The 13,508-nt window shown below is 40.8% G+C and overlaps 1 protein-coding gene across 1 annotated transcript in view; it reads left to right on the top strand.

The window, feature by feature from the left end:
• Positions 1 to 7,717, top strand: part of LOC117427989 (TBC1 domain family member 10A-like) — a 33,259-nt gene extending 25,542 nt beyond the window's left edge. The window contains exons 7-9 of the mRNA XM_034046466.3: positions 173 to 362; positions 862 to 1,016; positions 2,735 to 7,717. Coding sequence (XP_033902357.2) covers positions 173 to 362; positions 862 to 1,016; positions 2,735 to 3,115 — 726 coding nt within the window. The 3' untranslated portion in view covers positions 3,116 to 7,717. The remainder of the gene's footprint in view (positions 1 to 172; positions 363 to 861; positions 1,017 to 2,734) is intronic.
• The last annotated feature ends 5,791 nt before the right edge of the window (positions 7,718 to 13,508 follow it).

Genomic DNA, 13,508 nt, shown 5'->3' with positions numbered 1-13,508 from the left:
TAAATTTAAACAATACTTTAAATACATTTTCTAGCTAGAGAAGCACTTTTTGGTGAATCGCTAATTCAGCAGCTTATTGACAGAATATGGGTGATGAAACTATCCAAGGATATTCTTTAGCACAAATGTATTGGGGTGCTGGATTTTGTTGTGTTTCCTTGCTCCCCTGCAGGAGGCGATTCAGCTGGATGGGGAGATCCTGTTTGCCCTCCTCCGCAGGGTCTCCACAGTGGCCTACAAGCACCTGAAGAAGCACAAGATCGACCCCGTCCTGTACATGACAGAGTGGTTCATGTGTGCCTTCTCCCGCACCCTGCCCTGGGCCTCCGTGCTGCGCGTCTGGGACATGTTCTTCTGTGAAGGTAACCACGCCCTCGTCCACTTCACTAGCCTTGCGTTACAAACTTCTGTTTCTGTGTCATTTGTGGTTTTTATTAGCACTAGGGTTGCATATCCCTGTATGTCACTCTTCAAAGTTTTACACGTATATGGAGAGCTGTGTATCCTAATTGTGATGGAACAGGACATTCTTTAGCACAAGACATTTCGAGAATTCATTTGAGGATGGTAGGAGGTGCGTCCGGTAATCTGTCAGTGCGTCAGTATTTTTTTTTTTACTTTTTTCTAGAGAACCACTTTTCCAATTGTGACAAAACCTGTTCTTGAGAGAATCCTTTGTATTTGGAGAAACCAACGCCCAGTACACCATTTTGTTTAGTGGATGTATGTCATGCTGATGTACCTTTTCACGTTCTATATTTGTATGCAGGTGCAGATGTCGGTTGCTAATACACCGCTTAAGTAAAGCGTACGCGCCGAGATGTGTTGTGTAACTCCTCTCGCTCTCTCTGCTCCGCACAGGAGTGAAGATCATATTCAGGGTGGGGCTGGTCCTGCTGAAGAACATGCTGGGCTCCTCTGACAAGCTGAAGGTTTGCCAGGGCCTGTACGAGACCATGGAGCTGCTGAGAACCGTGGAGCCCAGATACATGCAGGAGGGCTTCCTGATGAGAGAGGTACCAGAGGGGGCTGAAGGAGTGGATAAGAGGGCTGGGTTATACTGTCCAAACACCATGCCTATTAGCAGCCTTGTATTACATTGAAGGTCCTATTTTCATTTAAAAGGGTGCACATTATTATTGTTTCATGTAAAAACATTTGTTACGTATCTACCATATTCCTGGATTTCTTGATACAGCCCACTATTGCTTTGGTCCAAATTTCATGTGGAAATCAGTAAATCGCTTTTTGTAAAAAGGCCCCAGATACATTTAAACTGTTGAACCAGAGGCATATTAGCAGCTGAATGCTGTATTATTTCAAAGACTGTTGGAGCAGAGAGCCTGTGTGTGAGGGAGGTGGTCAGAGTAATCCAGTGTAAGAACATGCTGGAAAAGCCATATAGATGAGTTTACTGCCATCTACTGGTTGGTATTACAAACTGAAAGCTTACGTTTAAAATGCGAACACAGTGATGTAACCCGTTTGACACAAGGCTGATGATGGTCTTCAGTTGAGTAGAAATCCCCAATTTTTTTGGTTTGTATGTTCAATGTAGCAAATAAAGCTATAGAGATTAAAAGGACAATAAACATAGGTGAAGTTTCTATAATTTGAACTCCCATTTTATTGTTGTTCTTCAGTTATGAATGAATAAACCAATCTTTACAAACACCATTTAGAAATACTAAAAGTAACTTCAATTACAATTGTTTTCAATTTCAGTGGAAATGACACCAAACCTGATTTCTCTGTGCGCTGTAGATTCCTCCTGGACTTTCCTATGTCTGCCCTCGCTGTGGACATGCACAGCACCTGTGATTTCATTTGCTGGTGATATTCCAGGAGGGGCCTGCAGTCATCCCTTCTTGCTGACTCCTCAGAAAAGCCACATTTACTGTGCATTAATTATCAGCCGCTGGGCTTTTATTGGTGTGCTAATGCTTTCGGATGATGTCTGTCTCCTTGTAAAAATAATTTACTGGATCATGGAGCTGGCAAATTAATTCCAGTGAACCTTAAGTAATATGTATTGCCATCACATCGTAGGTCTCAAAAGATGGCAAATGTGTATTAGTTTTAATTAACCAAATTGATCTGCTCCTCAGTGCTGCCCTTCAGCTGTGTCCTTGCATTCAAGAGGTCACATTCAGGAGCACAGATACTTTGTCATGGGGGGGGGAAAAACAGCGATTGGTTATAATTCTGGGAGGCAAACATTAGGCCTTAAAATAACTAGTGTTATTTTTTTATTTTTTTTTAGCTTCTCAGGACCCAGTCACTTTCTTTTGCTAATGATGTGCTTTCAATGTCTGCTTTCTAGGATTTATTATGTTAGCTCCATGTACTTTAAGGTGCTTTTTAAATAGGATCTGGAGTCTGGAGAGACTCTTTCCCTCGTGTGTCTTGTCTGATCTAGAAGCAGGGCTGGGCCTGGTTAGCACAATACTCCCCTTTATATGGTCATGGCTCCCATGTGCCCCATAATGCCATTCCACTAGCACTTTCATACTTGTTAGAAGGCAGAACACAAATAGCTACGTCTCGTGACTAATGGCTTCTCACTACAGCGTTATAAAGGCGGAGTACTGTTATAGGATGGGGGAATAGCCATGGTGGTGTTGGTTGGCCAGTAGGGGGCACTCTCTCTAAATGAGAGCAGTTTTGAGTAAAATTATAGGAAATAAGTAGTGGTCTGCCGGCCTAAAACGCTGTGTGTGCTGTTTGTCCTCAGATAATCGAGCTGCAGGTGTCGGAGCGCGACATTGAGAAGGAGCACCTGGTGCAGCTGAAGCGCTGGAAGGAGACGCACGGAGAGCTGCGCTGCAAGTCCCCTCCCAGAATGCATGGTGCCCGGGCCATCATGATCGCCGATCCACCCACCCACAAAGACCTGCTCCAGGCTCCCACTATCATCGTGGAGCCCCCCCTGGAAGACGCCAGCTCTAAACAGAAGAAGAAAGGGAAGAACAAACGAGAGCCCCCCAGCAATCCCACCACAGAGACCCTGAGCCCTGCCCACCCTCCAAGCCCCACCCTCCAGAAAGACACTCCCCTGCAGCAGTCCAACCAGAGCCTAAGCTCCAGCAGCACTGAGCAGGACACCTACCTGTAGCCCTTCTATTGTGAGCCGTGTTACCACATCCTGTTCCCATTCAAAGGTTTCATCAAAAGGGGCAGGATCGCCCCCAACTGACGCCACTGTTATGGAATCCCTCAGGACTCCCTGTATTCTATCGATTATTTTATATTATACTCCCTGTTCCATCAGGGTATCCCCACTAATTAACTGTCCATTAATTAGAAACTTCTGCTTCTCATTTCCTACCAGCCTTGGGGCATATTGCTGCCTGCGTGGCTTTGTCACCTAGTGCTGCGAGAGATTTAGTTCATTTAGTATTTAACAACTCTGAAGTCTGTTCATCTGTACGCTGGGGATCTTTCCACTCGTAGTGAATAAGAATGCCAACACCTGCTCATATATGGAATAGCTCCCTGTCAAGGTGCCAATAAACCCATGATATGGTGACATTTAAAAATGATCCAGGTATACAGGTATTTGAAACAATAGCTGATTTTGAATGTAACAGAGGTTCTGGGCATCTCGTGCAGCATTCGCTTGTCTGCAGTTTGTGTGCCTCTGGTGGAACAGGAGGGAATGAAGCTGCTACCTGGATGTGGTTAAGCTCAGGGTGTCTTGACAAAGTGTCTCCTGATGGCTTGTATAGGTGTAAAATACCAGGTACCAGCACCTGACCTTTTCTGCCACGTTCTTTAAATGGAATCGTGTGTAGCTATCCCACAGTGATGGAAGTACCTGGGTATCTCCTTTTCTGCCACGTTCTTTAAATGGAGTCGTGTGTAGCTATCCCACAGTGATGGAAGTAGCTGGCTATCTCCTTTTCTGCCACGTTCTTTAAATGGAATCGTGTGTAGCTATCCCACAGTGATGGAAGTAGCTGGGTATCTCCTTTTCTGCCACGTTCTTTAAATGGAATCGTGTGTAGCTATCCCACAGTGATGGAAGTAGCCCACAGAACACATGTTGTGAATGGCAGACGCACCTCCAATAAGCAGCCACAAATGCCCCCATTTTGGTGTTTACCCAGATCCGTATCTCGTACTCTTTTGGGAACTTGAAAGGATTTTTCTCCATGGTAGTTGGTTGTAATTGGTATTTTCCCACACCCACACGCCCTCACACACACACACAACCTCACACACAGACACACACATGCACATTCACACCCACACCCACAGACACACACACACTCCCCAAACAAACACAGGCTTTTGAGTGTTTAGAGAAGATACTTGCTTTATTAACTCAATCTAGAAAGGTTTTTAACCTATGAGGAAAGACTGTATTTTAGCATCTCAAAAATAGCAATGGAAACTGTTGTTTTTGTGTGTGTGTGTGTGTGTGTGTGCGTGGTTGAAGAGGTGGTAGTAAGGGTGTGAATTGGATCAAGGCTGTCAGATACCCAGTCGTATATGTTATAGCTTTCTGAACTATATAGATTTTTTTGTTTTGTTTCTTCAAATACATGGTATAGAATTAAAACATAAGCTCATGCACTTTGATACTGGATGTATGATTCAATGCACAAGCAACAAAAGAAACCCGTGACGAGAGTTCTTTGAAAATGGTCATGCGCATGTATATTTAATGTGTTAGGTGCATGAAAGAGTGACAGACACAATCTGGATGTGGCTTGTTTTCAAGTTCAGCCTGTCACTACTTCAAGCAAACTTCAGCTCCATGTAATTATTTCCAGTGGAATCTGAACTGGTCTCTTTACACAAAGTATCCAGTGGATGAAAGGAATTTTTTAGGTTGGTTCCCCCTAGTGGTTGAAGTGGGGTATGACTGCTTTTCTAAAGTGAAATAAAACAAGACTTTCAACATTTATTTTTCAGGGGTTCACAGAATCGTGTTCTTTTATTGAAACATAATATTCAGTCTGACCAGTGATCTCATTGTCTGATCAAATGTGGCCAGGCGGAGATTTCCAACTTAAGAAAAACCCCAACAAATAAAACAGGTGTCCGTCATACCAGACTCTTGTTGACTTTATTATGGTATTTTGTGAGCCTCTGAAAAACAAACAAGTCTAAATAAAACACACAACCAAAATAGGATAAACTCCTATCCTGAGAGGGGTTGTCTCATCAATTGAATTAAATAATGGCCAGGAAAATAATTTCCATAGCATTAGCACAGTGTTCTGTTTTTGTGATCTCAGCAGCCACCATATACACATTTGTATAGAACACTGTTCAACGCATGATGATCTAAACAGCGGGCTCCTCTTACCTGCAGTCACTCAGGGCTGGGAACAACTGCAGCTTTTCAAAACGTTTATTTAGATCCGCAGACATGTGACATGCAGTCATTTACTTGTCACACTGTATCTGTATGTTACCCCTGGGGGTCTGATCTCAAAGCATTGAACTCCAGGCTTTATCTTCTATTTACAGAGCATTCTTATGGTGCTGAGAATCTTTTGGTTCCTTTTTTTTTGTCAGTTCAGAATTTGCTGTAAGTCACTCAGTCTGTTTGCAACTAGACCACTGGAAGGGATCTTGACCAGCAGTAGCAAATTGTCATATATAGTATTGAGTGAGAATATTAAAATTAAATTTAAAACCTGTGTTTATAAAGTACCACATCATTTGTATTCCTGGTTTTGTAACAGAAGTTAAGAGCTTGAGAACAGGCCTCATAATGTGCAAGTGGAAGTTCTGGACCAAAGAAATAGATGCCTTATTAAAGAAGCTGCATGATCGAAATTCTCTAGCAAACACAGGGTGTGTCTTTATCTGTGGTGGACGGACCAATCAGTGTTGAATTATTCAAATGTTCACATTCCAAACGCCATCACTAAACCATTTTGTTTTTCGAAAGAGAAAGTATTTAATGTCTTTAAAGTGACCGTAGCTGAGTGGAGTCGATTTGTAATTGTTCAGATATGTTTATGGTACAAGGGCTTTTACAGCAAGGGTTACATTTTAAACCAACAGAAGTAGATTCATGTTCTCGGTAACCATTCCTTCAATACAGACAGGCCGAGTTATAATTCAGTAAAGTAGCTTTCAAATAAATGTTCTTTATTTTCTTTACTGTCCACTTCCTTTTTCTTCGCTGGTTCTAACTTCTGTCATGACAAAATCTAGCCTAGGTTACGTATTTCTTTGACTAAAACTAGAACTGAAGAGCAACTCGGAATGATTGCAAATATCATACAAGGAAAATACGTTTGAAGCTACTAGGGAATGAGCTGATGGGGTGGTGACACAGTAATTGTCTCAGATGTTTGTAAACATGTGCACTAAACTGTACAGTCTTAACTTTTATTGATTATTGTGGTAAATGAAAATGAAGGGTGATTTTTAAAGAGTTTGCTTCCATTCCTTTTTTGTCTGTTTCATGTTTCAATTACAAAAACACACGATGCAATCATTCCTTTTTCCATCAAGTGCTTTGGAAGACACTTTGACCTCCCAAATTTCAGACTGCTGGCTTATTCGAAAGACTCGATTTATTACAGATGTATGGGCAATACCTAAAACAACAAAATAAAAGGAACTTAAAAAGTTCTCACGTTGTAATGCTTGGACGTGAATGCCATGATGACACTAATGAATATATGACTTTTCTAGCACTTTTATAAGAAATGTATAAGCTTTTTTTTTTTAAATGGAGACTCCAGGTATTGTATTTTGTTGTTTTTTTGTATAGCGGCTTTATCAAACTGGAAACCGACACGACTATAAACCATTCACTCCAGCTGTATTGTTTGCTAGCTCTACAGTCTGTTGAGCGGTAAATCCAGATTTTCTTAAATAAATGATAACCAAGCTCTGTCATCCATTGTGCTCAATAGCCTCATTATCACTAGTCCTCCTTGTTGTGCTGAGTGAGGTATTGGATTATACAAACTATATACTATAGATTTAAAAAGTCTAAACCACTGCTTCCTGGTATCATCACTTCTTGTGTTGGTTTTTGACTGCATCCAAAGCTACTTCTTGCAGTACCAATGAAAATCACAAACTCGACAGACATAAACGACTGAGTCATGAGGACCATAGGAGCTGGACAGTGTTCTTGACCTTCAGCCAGGAAGTGAGAGGGCATATCCACAGAGTTAACAAAGAAGATCACCTGAACAACAATAACCAGTGATAGAGAGGAAAGTTTAGATTGAGTTGTACAAAATTAATTTTATACTGCACATGCAGTAAATTATGGGACCATTTAGGCCAGTGGTACTTGAGATCTATTCCAGTCCTTGTCCTAAATGAGTTAATTACCCCTTAGCAGCTAAAATTAACTACATTACCTGCTTGGAGTAAAAACCTGAACTGGATTAGATCTCGAGGGCCGGAGTTGAGTACCACTGATCTAGGCACAGAACAGTACATATTACTGCACGAACGCTGTTCAAAACCAAGACCCTCATAAATCAGACTGCTGGGTTGGTTCCAGCGAGTCTGCCTTTGTTTCTAAGAGACCGCGGTGCATACCTGAGTTTCCCTGTCGATGAAATACCAGAGAGCCCCCGACACGCCCAGCAGCTGCTTCTTTTGGGCAATGGGAGGGGGTGATTTTATATATAGTGTATTCAGAAATCAGTCCTGTTGTATTTAATACTGTTTCTGTACAAACTCCATTTACCTGAAATAAATTTGATACTATGCTCGGCTTTATAAATTCGTTTTTATTTTGTAGTACTTATTCTTATTAATAAACAGAAAAAGTGTGTGTGTGTGTGTGTGTGTGTATGTATGTATGTATGTATGTATATATATATATATATATATATATATATATATATATATATATATATATATATATATATATATATATATATATATAATTTCAATTACAGATTTACTTCAAAACGATTTACATTACATTCATTGCATTGTTGTCAAGGTGTATGTATAAATATTACCATATAGAGTGCTGTAAGATACAGCTGATATCCACTTCACTTGCTGACCTCTCTGACCTTGAGTTGGTGAAATTCAAACTGTAATATCAGGGCCCACTATATAAATATATTTTCCCCCCATTTTTCTCCCTAAGTTCGAATGTGAATTATGTTCCCTCACAGCAGTTCAGGAGCGCTGAAGATCAGCGGGCATCCTCTGATTCCCAAGCGAATTCTTTCTTTACACCCACAAATTCAAGAGCAGAGGTTGGTGAGCAGCCAGCCCCTGGAGGACAGAGGCCAGCCCTGCAGGTGTCTGCTTGAGCTCACTGGCCTGTAGGGGTTGCTGTGACACACCCTGACCGTTTTGCCTCCCCAACCCAGAGTAAACTGCTAAGGCAAGCAGATGAACGTTTTGACCAGAAGTTTTCAGGTCTTGGTTGATTGCATGTTTTCTCCAGTCCAATTATTTGAAAGGAGAAAATGACACGTTCATCTTACAAACTGAGGAAGAGAAACAGCTGGCCAGTGCTCCGGAGACCTTGAGTCACATTACTCAGTAGTTCAAAAAATAAGATTGTGCTGGTTGGCCTAGAACCTTGTTGGCATCATTTGGGTCCTTCACCTGGCAAGTTCCATTGCTTGTGGTGAATGGTTTTTTTCCACAAGTGGCACAGTAACTATATAATTAAGCAGGTGCTACATTTGCTCTATTGTCATTCCAGTTTCCTCTTGTTTTAGTACAACAATAGTTCTCTTATTTCTAGACTTAACAATTAGAAATCATTAGCCTCATTCCTGGAACTCCTGCACGCTTCAGATTTATACAGCGAAGACACGAGGCACCGTTTGTGATCCATCATTCATTATACTGAGGGAGTAGCCAAAACAAAGCCTAATGGAGCAAGACAAATATAGACTTTATTAAATTCAGGCGTCTTTCTACCACTTTAATGTATCTACTCGGCGAACTACAAATTATGTTACTCTGTTATTAGAGTACAGTGATATATATATATAAAATAAAAATTAAAAAAAATTCTGACTGGATACAGTTACTGGTTGTGGTTTAGAGTTCATGAATTTTTCATTAGCCAGTCCTGAAATGAGACTTAATATCTGTCTGTGTTCTGTCTATTAGAGCATATTGTGGGGTCTATATAACTGTATTGTCAGCCAGTAATTGTTCTACAAACAAGTAATGAATGTTACACCTAGACCAAGAATTACTGTGCTTAAACTAAGTGATACATTAAAATCAAGAATGTTATACAATTGAACTTACATTTGCGGCTGATGTTGGTGTTTATTTGAACTGTTTGAGATTATACTTTCGATGGATGAGAATAATAGCTGCAGTCCAACATGGAGATCCCTTGCAAAAGCCTGCAAATTCTACTGAAAACATATTAACCTAATAATATAATATTTATATCTAGTGTGCAAATGTGGAAGAACACCCCAAGATCTGTCATGCATATCCTTTATATACCTCCCTGCATGAAAACCTTCACTTCCTTTTCACTTCCAGTGGTTTGATTTCATACGCACAACAAAACTGCAGAAGCAATGCGTACACCACTGTATATATTGAAAAAATATTACAAAATGAAAGGTCTTTAATCTAGCAAAGTTAAGGACAGCACGTATTTAACTGAGGCTCTCAAAATGAAAGCAATGGTGTTCCATAACCGATTAATTATTCAATTAAGTGAAAAGGGATATTGAAGAAAAAGGAGTGAAGGGGTTTTTTAAACACTTGCTACACCACCTATTAAGTTTTGAAAGGCTTCTTTTTTTTCAGAGGAAAAATAAATCACAAAGAACCAATACAAGATCATGCAGGTTCTCATCAAAAGCCAATTCGCCCCCCGCCATTTAAAAACATTCCAAAAATGCCCGGCTTTCATTTAATAACCCAGGCAAACGTGCCACAGCCTGCAAAGAAACCCCAAAGAGAGTCTTTAAGAGAGTCGAAAGACCTACTCATGAAGTTCTTGTTTCAAACCAAGCAGACACTACACTGTGTGTAATATTTACTTTGAGAGACATGTTTCTGTTATTAGAGTTTTACAAGAAGAATGGGATGGAATTCCTTGAGCTTCTGTGTACACCTCATGTCACTTTGCGACGGCTGGCAGTGTTTGGAAGTATAATCTCCTGGTTGAGGTGCTGTTGAAGCACGTTGTCACAGCCTGTGCTTAAAATGTTTATCCCTGTTGAAAGACGTCAGATATGATTGTTATCTTTAGAGCTTGCTGGAATTTATTTCAGAATATATATATATATATATAGAGAGAGAGAGAGAGAGAGAGAGAGAGAGAGAGAGAGAGAGAGAGAGAGAGAGGCCTAGTCCTCTTAAGTATGCCAGTACTATACATCCCCCACCACAGCTGGAAAGAGTACGATAAGAAGATTGATGACTGTGACAAATATCAACAATATGTATAGTATAAGAAATGCCAATGAAATGTCTATTCACAATTTGATAAGTGGTTCTCTAGATATATGAAAAAAGTATCACGTGCAGACAGATGGATGGAGGATTATAAATGTTGAACAATTAAAATGTTTTCTGTTAAGCTTTACCTTTTTTATACAATTCATTAATTTCACCATTAAGTCACTTTGTTTGGGTTTTTTTCAATGCAATAGGACCAGTTTGACAGCAGAGGGCGATATTGCGTTAAAGTGCTTGTGAAGTGGTCACCAGTGTAGCGGTAGGGGCTGCGTGCAGTAACCCTGACTGATAAGATTCTGCCTGAGTAAGGCCAACAATTTGACTAAGTGCTTACTGCTCATTAAATATATGAATTGTTTTAAAAAATTGAAGTTTAATGGGGCTTTTATGCTGCACTTAAAGTCACCTTCAATATTAAGGCTGTAATCAGTATTAAGACCATCTGCTGCCCAAACATACCAAACCTCTGTTAACCTCTCTTATAAGACCAACATGCTGTAGACTTACTTACTGACACGTACACATAATGTAAGTTATTGCAAAATAACTGCTAAACAGGCAGAGAAAACCAAATACGAGAAGCGAGAGAATTAAAAATATTAACATCTGTTTTCACACACCCTTATTCGCACTAATGTTACCTAAAGTAGTCCAATATTAAAGATAACAGGGGGTCTTTGAAACCAGATGTAAAAGTCTTTGATTTAGTCTTGAAATAAGTTCAGCACCTTCTATCCCGGGGCAGAATGATCCCTATGGGAAAGATAGAGCCTGGCTGGTGGAATGGTGTTTCAGAGAAGGACTAGCCACTGGGAAGGTCAAAGTGGCCAGAAGAACGAGGCCTGGGTGCCCTGAGACGCAGGGAGATTACAGAGCTGGTACAGCAGCAGCACGTCAAGTAGCAGCCATGAAACAGTACGCTCGAGCTGTCTGTTCCCAGTGCAGTCTAGCTTCCCATAAACCAGCTGCAGTCCAATCCAAAGGGCTTTTCAACATGCGGGAAGGGACAGGAGAGACTGTCTAATTAACACCTGCCTGGGAAAGGCTCTAATGTTTCTGAAGCAGATAAAATGATGAGAGAGTATTCGCTGGGGGCTGGAGGGGCTGAAACCCTTTACTGTGGCTGCTGCTTCTACAGATGATGTCTCCAAACACAAGTGAAATGCCTATCTCCTCTCAATCCATGCAGGAATGTTTAACTCTTAATTAGTATCAATTAGTCCCCCTGCTTTATCTAAACCTGCTTTATCTCAGCTGACGGCCCTACGTTTATTTTTGATAGCCCCTCACACCCCACAGCTGGTCTCTGTTCAGGGGGTGAGGTTCTTGCACTGGTCTGCCTCCGGTCCCAAGGCAGCTTCATTGAACTCTTTCCTATGGAGAAGCGCTGTCAATGGCAGAAGTATGAACCTGTTCTATCTGAACACGCCATTTTACCAGCCTAGTCTATAGACACCATATCACACGCTAATCTAGACTTTACCCTGCTTTACCATTAAAAAAAAAAAAAAGATTCAAAACCTGCTTGTTATTGAACTGGCTTTTGTGCAGCGGTAAATCTATCCAGCTGACACCCCCTAATCCTGATTCTGGCAGGGTGTTGACGCCCCTAATAAACTCCCTGAGGTGGAGGTATCGCTTGAGACTCTTTTACAGTCCATTCCAAACCAGGACCTTGTTCCAGCCAGGTCCTTAATTGCTTTCATGAACAATTAAACAATTAGACTTAGACTACGGACTGCTCCCTTCAGCTATTAGGACAGGGTTAGAAGAAGATCCTGGGCTGGTTTTTGAAGACCTACGTGTGATTCCCATGCCCACAGACAACCTTCCACTCTATAGAACATGAACTGTGCTTCAAAGAATAAAAGCAGGTAAGTCTGCATGCATGTTTGTATTTTTCTCATCAAGGGAAACTAGGTGTTTTACAAGTGTAGATACGTTTGGGAGTGAGAGGAGATGTCTTTTGCCCCCTCCTAATGGCAGGCTTTTGATCTGATTTTATTGGACAGAATCTATTTTTTTTTCTTTTATGTTCCTCGTGTTTTTAGACGTTGCTATACCTGGTAGGCTATTCCATGCATGTCTAACTCTCTGTGTAAAAAAGTGCTTCCTACCTTCTGTTCTAAACTAGCTTTTACACTTCTGCGCTCTCGTCCTGCTCTCTGTGAATCTTGAAGTGGTGAATTGGGTTATTAACACCATTTAGGATTCTATAAACTTCAATCCCCTCTTTCATGTCTCTCTCCTAGGCTGTAAAGACTTATTATTTTAACCTTTCCTCATAGCTCTTGGAATCAGTCTAGTTCTCTGTACCAATGCAATAATATGTTTTTTGCAGTGAGGCGACCAAAAACAGACACAGTGTTCTAGAAGGGGTCTAACTAGAGAATTACATAATCTTAGAATAACTTCCCCAAACATGTATACCGCACTTTGACATTGTTACAAATCCTCTAGTTAACCAATACATCTCCTCAAGACTATAAATCTCAGAACAACAAGGCAGAGGCCTTGAAGACTAGGAAATAGCACTGATAAGACTCGCAAACCAAGCACTCTCAGATTTACAGGCGTAGGCATCAGTTTATTGATTTAACATAAGTTAACTAAAGAGTTATTTAAGTCTTGTGTTTGTAAGAAATCACCTTGAATCAATTCTAAAAGCTCCATAGTTACTGTACTGCAGCACTAAGGCACAGCTCCCTCTGTGCTCTCTGTGCTGTGTGACCCCCTCTTGCTTGCAGTCCAGCAGTCTCTGTCACTGGGTATGTCTCTGCCCGGGCTCTACCCAGTCTCAGTTCAGCTCAGCAAGGGGTGCTTGCTGGCATTTGCTCATGTTTGTCTGTTTGTATCTTTAACAGCTTCAAAATAAAACCAAGTAGGGGAGCAAAGCTTACACCAACATCAGCCTCAGGAGGTGTGAATAGTGGGTTGCACACTAAATTAGAGGGTTAGTCTTTGTCTTTCTTTCTTTATCTTGCCTTTACTTTTCATTGTGAGTGGTTCTGAATTCTATTGATCTAATATTAAGTTATCAGTTTGCTCTGTCTTTACCTGGTTTTGAAATTGTAACTCCCTTTGACTGAACTGACATTCCATTCAAA

This window comes from Acipenser ruthenus, chromosome 21, assembly GCF_902713425.1.
Source record: "Acipenser ruthenus chromosome 21, fAciRut3.2 maternal haplotype, whole genome shotgun sequence".
NCBI classification, from domain to species: Eukaryota; Metazoa; Chordata; class Actinopteri; order Acipenseriformes; family Acipenseridae; genus Acipenser; species Acipenser ruthenus.
Note: the sequence above shows the minus strand (reverse complement) of the source record. Positions and strands in the feature narration are given on the sequence as shown.